Source organism: Oncorhynchus clarkii, chromosome 4, assembly GCF_045791955.1.
Source record: "Oncorhynchus clarkii lewisi isolate Uvic-CL-2024 chromosome 4, UVic_Ocla_1.0, whole genome shotgun sequence".
NCBI classification, from domain to species: domain Eukaryota; kingdom Metazoa; phylum Chordata; class Actinopteri; order Salmoniformes; family Salmonidae; genus Oncorhynchus; species Oncorhynchus clarkii.
The window spans coordinates 61,414,913-61,423,220 of NC_092150.1; the positions used below are offsets into that span (position 1 = coordinate 61,414,913).

The 8,308-nt window shown below is 39.4% G+C and overlaps 1 protein-coding gene across 1 annotated transcript; it reads left to right on the plus strand.

Annotated features, from left to right (window-relative positions):
* Positions 1–5,688: 5,688 nt before the first annotated feature.
* Positions 5,689–6,765, plus strand: LOC139407762 (4-galactosyl-N-acetylglucosaminide 3-alpha-L-fucosyltransferase 9-like). The gene has a single exon (XM_071151620.1). The coding sequence runs from the start codon at positions 5,689–5,691 to the stop codon at positions 6,763–6,765; it is 1,077 nt and encodes a 358-aa protein (XP_071007721.1).
* The last annotated feature ends 1,543 nt before the right edge of the window (positions 6,766–8,308 follow it).

Consider the following 8,308-nt stretch of genomic DNA (forward strand, 5'->3'; position numbering starts at 1 on the left):
CCAATACTCTAGAGCCATTACCATGTCGATCAACGCTTGAATAGAAACCTAGTTCACACCCCCAATTTAGTTTTCTTTGTAGCCTCGTTTGAATGTTGCGGTTGCGCACATTTGTACGGAATGGGGTGAGTTTACGTTAGCTGCTCTGTAAGCTAGCTTGACTAGCTAGAAAGTTAGAGAAACAAGTTGAGGAAAAAGTAACAAACAAAACATGTTTAATCACCTTAAAAAATACGTGTCTCCTGTCTTGAATGAAATGGTTATATTTTGCAATCTCGCAAAATAAATGCGATCTCTGACGAGAGACTAGGCTCTCCTTCATCTTGTCTTGCGTTTGTGAAACCACACACTCTCCGTCCAGTAGCGGAATGAGATTGCGTGAAGATGACATAGTATGTCATAATGAAATACGTCAAAATGAAATACGTCACGGTGTACGGGCAGCACCTAAATGTATCACCGTATACAATGGCCTGTTCGACATTGCAGCCGACTGACTGATCTACGAAGAACCTTGCATCATAAATAACTACCCATTATTATTTGTAGATCAGTCAGCCAGGCACAATTTTCCCATGATACATTTGGGTTTGATCTTCTCTAAAACGGCCATTGAGATGAGCGAGATGCAATAATTAGCTCTCACATGGTCACACACAGTATCTGCATATGTGCATGATACACTTCAAGCTGATCCAGCGTGGTAGCCAGGGGCCCAAACAGCGGAGAGGTGTAGCCTCGCACTTCCACACTAAGTTGTTGTGGAAATTGACCCACTGTGCTGTTTATGTTCTGCATCTATGGCATATCACTGAGTCAACCTTTAAGAGTTCTTCAAGTCTCTTTGCAGGCACCAATGGAGTCCATTTTTAAGAGGAAAATTAAAAGAATCCCAGGATGGAGCAGGCTGACACTGGACACAGCAGGGCCCACAGGTTAATCAGGGAGAGCAGAAAGGCGAGTGAGGGGGGGAGAGAGAGGGAGGCTACAACAGAGGCATTTTCCTGCGGCTGCTATATAGAGCACTGCATTCCCATTCCATTGAAATCCTCTCAAATGAGAAAGCCATGCTTATCTCTAAGGGGGCTTTTGCAGAAATGAAAACTATCCTTTGGTCCATATCCGTAACCATAACGGAAAATAAGACCACACTACAAAAAGTGAAATCTAAGCAAGTCTATTTTATATTGAGTGATAATTCACTTAAAATGTGTGTTTCTTTCTTGTTTTTTCTTACCAAGCTAAATTATCTAACGTCAGTGGCAGATCATTTTGTTTATTTGAACCTAAAAAAGACGTAATACGTAATTTATCTTATCTCAAGATATTTTTCAAGATATTTTACCTTACTATGATGATTAAGGTAAAAATCTTAAAAGGTCTTGAAATAAGAAATACTTTCATTAAGTTTTTTATAGGATAAAATAAGCAAAATGATGCAAAACAATGACATGATAATATAGCTTGGTAAGAAAAAAACAAGAAAATAACACTAATTTTAAGTGAATTATCACTCAATATAACTTATTTAGACCTGCTTAGATTTCACTTTTTGCAGTGCATAATTGGTTCCCAACACAGGGACACTATTACGTGGGTAAAACAGATGATAAGATTGTATGTATGTATGTGAGTCTAAACATACCTGTACTTGCTAGCCCAGACAAATTAGACTTATTATACTGACTTCCTGTTCAGATCTTAAACTAACTGCCCTGACCGTGCTGTGATAGTGGTGTGACTGGGTTAATGCTACCATAAGCCAGCTGCAGTCGTCAATGAAAAACCATTAGTTGTCTTTTACTGCCCTCCAGAGTATGTACTTGGAAACTACACATTAATCTAAAATAGGAGTAAAATGATGCTCTTGGTAGAGAGAAGTAATTGTTACACAGAGAGGCTAAGATCCTGGGGAATGTGCTATAAGTCACAGCAATTCATTACCTTAAGGTCTTTATAGAGGTGGACTTCAAGAGTCTGAAGACTAGGCCACTCAGTGTTTTCTGAACGGTGGATCTGGACACACTAGCAGGATGCATTTGCAGCATATTCTTTTTGGGTCATACATTCATACTGGATTGGGTCTACACACAAAAAAACATTTTCATTCATTTTAACGGGTCTGGAAATGTAAAGAGGCTTTAAGTGGGTCACAGCTGGGTTTCTCAAACTTGGTCCTGGGACTCCCCCCATTTTGTATTTTTACTACACAGCTGATTCAAATAATCAAAGCTTAATGATGAGTGTGTTATTTGAATCATCACTGTAGTGCAAAAAACAAAACATGGGAGGGGGGGGGGGGGCATGACTGAGTTTGGGAAACCCTGGGTCACAGAACCCTGGGTCACCTGTTGTCCGCTGATTTCGTCCTTACGCCTTTGAAAGTTTGAGACATAATATCCACAGGAGAGCATTATTAAAACGACTTCAAAACTAGGGTCTCTGACTGTAGGTGGCTATCATGATTTACTAACTGAAGTCTTGCATTTATTTACATGGTTTTGCGCATGTGCCAGGTGATAGAAATCTATCTGTTTAATAATTCTTCCCTGTGGATATTTTTTCTCTCAAATTCCTACCTTCAAAAGGACAGTGGTGTAAAGTACTTGAGTAAAAATACTTTAAAGTAGTACTTAAGCAGTTTTTTGGGGGGGGGTATCTGTACTTTACTATTTATATTTTTGACTACTTTTACTTCACTACATCCCTAAAGAAAATAATGTACTTTTTACTCCATACATTTTCCCTGAAACCCAAAAGTACTCGTTGCATTTTGAATGCTTAGTTGGACAGGGTAATGGTCCAATTCCCGCACTTATCAACAGAACATCCCTGGTCATCCCTACTGCACCTGATCTGGCAGACTCACTAAACACACATGCTTTGTTTGTAAATGATGCCTGGGTGTTGGAGCATGACCCTGGCTATCCGTAAATACATTTTAAAAACACAAGAAAATGGTGTGGTCTGGTTTGCTTTATAAGGAATTTGAAATTATTTATATGTTTACTTTTGATACTTAAGTATATTTTAAACCAAATACTTTCAATTGTTTTACTCAAATAGAATTTTACTGGGTGACTTTTACTTGAGTCATTTTCTATCAAGGTATCTTTACTTTTACTCAAGTATGACAATTGGATACTTTTTCCACCACTGCAAAAGGACCAACTACAAAATGACCGGTTGGTTACTTTCTATTAGTTGCCCAATTCATTTTCATAATTATTACAGCTATTATTGTCACAGATTTTGTGTCTATCAAACTGGGAACATCCCACTGGGCACACACTGGTTGAATCAATGCTGTTTCCACATACTTTTTATGAATTTACCTTGAACCGACGTGGAATAGATGTTCAATTGACGTATGTGCCCAGTGGGATGTGTTACACAGCAGAAGCCCTGCTAAACAAAAGAAAAAGGATTGGGCAACGTACCCCATGGCTACAGAGGCTCACAAGAAGAGGGGTCCCAGCTGGTGTATGGACCAAGCTGTGCAGGCTGTAGCTTTTCTGCATTCTGAATACAGAATATTCTCTAACATGAGTTTGAGTTGATTCAAGTCTTGCAGGCATTTGCGGTTTCTCCTGAAGGAACCAGACACCCAAGTTAAAAGTATGCAATGACACACAAGCTGAAATAAATCAACAAGTGTGAATTCACTTCAGTTGAAACATATGAATAGAGCCTCTGAGTAGAGGTGTCATAATACCTTGTGGTCAAACAGGGAAATGGTTCCAATCGTTTTTCCACCATTAATTTTTCCCCATAGGGGATTTTAGAAACACTTAAAATAAGGGCTGTGTTTCCTGAAGGCTTGGAATGCTAATTAACATCAAAGTAGACATTATGCAAGACTACACATCTCTGCGAGCTCCTGCACGTCATCTCTAGCAGGCAGCTTTGCTGAAAGAGATTATTACTTTTGCCTCCATTCGGGCAGTCTTGTCCAGATCATGATGGCATTTGTAGTTCTTTATGATAGCCACATTAGCAGCTAAGTAGTGTTTCAGTTGTTGGGGGTAAATACAGGCAACTATATTAATTAAAGTCACCTTGTCCGAGAGAGATTTACACATCAAAATGTCACACCAGGGAAGCCTACACAAAACACAGCCCTTATTTTAAGTGGGAAAAATGTATTGTGGGAAAAAATGATTGGAACCATTCCCTTGTTTGACCTCTAGGTTTATATAGGTATTAGAATACTGTGGTATTATATTGGTAAGATGAATTAGTGTGAAGTCGTGTCCCTCCATTTCGCCCTCCATTTCGCCACACTGACTAATTGTTCATTTTAGGCCTAGGCTACTCTTGCTAACCTATGACTATGCCATCACTAATCGCTTGAAACATTAAGCCTATGCTTTAGTTAAATGTAACTGAACAAACACCAGGGTCTTGTAATCATATAGTAAATTAGAGAAATGTTTGTCTTTTTATTGTATTTTTGGGGATAACTGCCAACTTTCTATCTACTCACCACCAGTGTGGTTTATATAAGGCCTACATGAGCCATGCCAGTCAACATGTTGTTTCTCCTGACCTGGATGAACCAGATAGATACCCAAATTAAAAGTGAATTCACTTCAGTTGATAAATGTATTAATGTAAATAATGAAGAAGGCTAATAATAGGCCTGTGCTTGGGCATTCCCTCCCTTTTTTCCCCCACACAAAAGGGCTGGTGCCTAATTTTCTGCACACAATTGTAGATCACTCATGAGGTTGACCTATGACTATGTCATTTCCGGCAGCCTAATCAAGTCATTTATTTAGAAACGTTTGTCTGTTTCGACAACCTGACCATGTTCTGCTCACCCGCATTGTGATCTGACTCGTGGGCGTGGCTCAAGTTCACAGCTCACAGGTTTCGCATCTCGGGTTATTTGCTTTCTTCCGTTTCGATGGTAGGTAGCACCTATTTTCCTTGTTTATTATAAACGCTCATGTTCATGCAAGTTGTCTTTATATAGTTTAATGCTTTAATTGTTGGCCACTGATGTTAATTGAGCAATCGCTTTGTAGCCCATTTGCACTGTTCAACGACATTTTGAAAGTATACCTGTTTTAGGTTTGTGCCAGGTGAAGGCAGGTCCTACAGTATGATGTTAATATTGTTATTGGTCATATCTAGCCTATTTTCTAAAGCAAAACTTAACGTCTGAATATAGGTGGAGTTGCATGCCCCCCTCTTTCTACTCACAAGACCACTAGGCTAGGTTACATGGCATTGTTTTATTTTTTATTTATCTAAAACAGCATTCCCAGCATATACATGTGTACGATAGTGTAAATCTATTAAATGCACCCGTCCTTTCTTCAAAGCATAGGCATAGGATGCTGAAGCTACTCTATAAATAGAGTCTCATTCTAATAGGCTACTGACGGGTGAAACCTTCAGGCTACTTATTTCAGAATCTTAGGCTATGCATTGATTGTGATCTTTAAGTAAGTTAAAATATGTCAACCTGTTTCTATGTTGGACATCTGTGATTAAAATAGTGTCATGTTTTTATGATATAAAAGGCTAGAAGATAAACAATCCATATCACCTGAGAAAATATATGCACTGAACCCAACCAGAACATTACTCCATTGTTTGTTTCATTATTGAAACAGGTCATCGACATTGTTTTGAAACAAACTAATTACACTATATATACATTTTTTTTACAGGACAAAAATGGCAACTGCAACTCTAAACGGCTTACTGCGCCTACTTGTGACTGCAATCATTGCAATAGGCTGTTTTGTGACTGTTTTCCTCATGTATTTTAAACCGTCAGGTAACTGGCTTGCAAAGCCCATTGAATCATCAACACTACCAATTCAGAAGGAAGAAGAAAAAAATAAGGCTCATAATAAGACTATAGTTCTATTATGGATGTGGCCTTTTGGTCAGTCCTATGATCTAGACACTTGCAGCACCCTGTTCAATATTGAAGGCTGTTTTTTAACAGCTGACCGAGACCTATACAATAAGTCAAGTGGGGTCATCATTCACCACCGAGACATAAAAAGTGATTTATCAAATCTACCACCATTGCAGCGCCCACCTTTCCAAAAGTGGGTGTGGATGAATCTAGAGTCCCCGTCACATACTTATAAAAACCCAGGTCTTGGAAATATTTTCAATTTGACTTTGAATTATAGGCAAGACGCAGATATTGAAGTGCCTTATGGGTCAGTTGTATTCAGCCAAAAGGAGGGGGAAGCTTTCGTATTGCCAATTAAAACTAAATTGGTCTGCTGGATTGTGAGTAACTGGAACCCTGACCATGCCAGAGCAAGGTACTTCAATGAATTGCACAAACACATCGAGATACACACCTATGGAAAAGCCTTTGGAGAACACGTCAATGATCAAGACTTCCTGGACACAATATCCAGTTGTAAATTCTATCTTTCGTTTGAGAACTCGATTCACAAAGACTACATCACTGAAAAGCTGTACAACCCACTAGCTGCTGGATCTGTGCCAATTGCTCTTGGGCCACCTAGGCAGAACTATGAGAACTTTGTGCCTGGAGATGCCTTCATACATGTGGATGATTTCCTCTCTCCCAAAGAGCTGGCTAACCAACTCACACTGTTACATACAAATGAACAAATGTATCTGCGGTATTTTGAGTGGCGCAGACATTTCAATGTCAAGAGGTCACATTTCTGGGCTGAACACACATGTCATGCCTGCGATTACATTAAAAGACACAATGAATATAAAGTTTGTAATAACCTTGACACTTGGTTTTGGGGTTGACGGCTCATTTGTTTCTGCAATGTTGTGGTTCGATGTTATGGTATCTCACGAACCGTATACAAAAGCTGAAGAACATACGCCATCCAGGTACTTTCTGCAGGTGTGGAAGTTGTAGGCCAACTCATGGAAAACAGAAAGGAAAACGCTGTGCACTGTTGCTCATGCTTCTAGGTGATTTTATAACGTTTCGACCTGAGGGTCTTCATCAGGCAGGATTCCTTTCTGTATCTCATGAAACATAGCCTGGTCTCGTTTGTGTGATAACCAGAACACATCCTTTTGGAATATGTTAACCTCTAGTGACACCCCATCCCGGATCTGGGAGCGTAATCATCGACTGACACTAATTAGCATAACGCAACAGACATAAATATTACTAGAAAATATTCCTATTCATGAAAATCACAAGTGAAATATATTAAAACACAGCTTAGCCTTTTGTTAATCACCCTGTCATCTCAAATTTTCAAAATATGCTTTACAGCCAAAGCAAGACAAGCATTTGTGTACGTTTATCGATAGCCTAGCATAGCATTATGTCCAGCTAGCAGCAGGTAACTTGGTCACGAAAATCAGAAAAGTAATCAAATTAAATCGTTTACCTTTGATGAGCTTCGGATGTTTTCACTCACGAGACTACCAGTTAAATAGCTAATGTTCCTTTTTTCCAAAAATATTATTTTTGCAGGCAAAATAGCTACGTTTGTTCTTCACGTTTGGCTGAGAAATCGACTGGAAAATTCGGTCACGACAACGCCGAACATTTTTCCAAATTAGCTCCATAATATCGACAGAAACATGGCAAACGTTGTTTATACTCAATCCTCAAGGTGTTTTTCAAATATCTATTCGATAATATATCCACCGGGACAATTGGTTTTTCAGTAGGACCGATTGGAAAAATGGCTACCTCTGTATTTTACGTGAGAATCACTCTGAGAGCCATCAGGTGACCACTTACACAATGTAGCCGCTTACGGGTATTCTTCAACATAAAGGCGTAAAACTACGTCACAATGCTGTAGACACCTTGGGGAATACGTAGAAAAAGTAATCTGGTTAATAGCCCATTCACTGCTCAATAGGGAGGCATTGGAACGAACGCAGAGCTTTCAAAACATGAGGCACTTCCGGATTGGATTTTTCTCAGGCTTGCGTTTGCAATATCAGTTCTGTTATACTCACAGACAATATTTTTACAGTTTTGGAAACTTAAGAGTGTTTTCTATCCTAAGCTGTCAATTATATGCATATTCTAGCATCTTGTCCTGACAAAATATCCTGTTTACTTTGGGAATGTTATTTATCCAAAAATGAAAATACTGCCCCCTAGGCACAAGAGGTTTTAAGCAGGGCCGTGCACAGACTTTTGAGGGGCAGCTGCTCAAAATGACCCCCCCCCCCTCCCGCACATGCCCCATTCAACCAGTTAGCAAGTTGTACGTTTCAGAGTTTCCTAGTTCCGAATATCACATGAACGCGGCAATAGCCGATATGGTGGTTAGCTAGAGTCGACTACCTCTGTTGCTGCTACTGACACACG

Bases quoted from the DNA above. Each gene is read 5' to 3' on its own strand.
- LOC139407762 (XM_071151620.1), top strand. From the start codon at position 5,689: ATGGCAACTGCAACTCTAAACGGCTTACTGCGCCTACTTGTGACTGCA.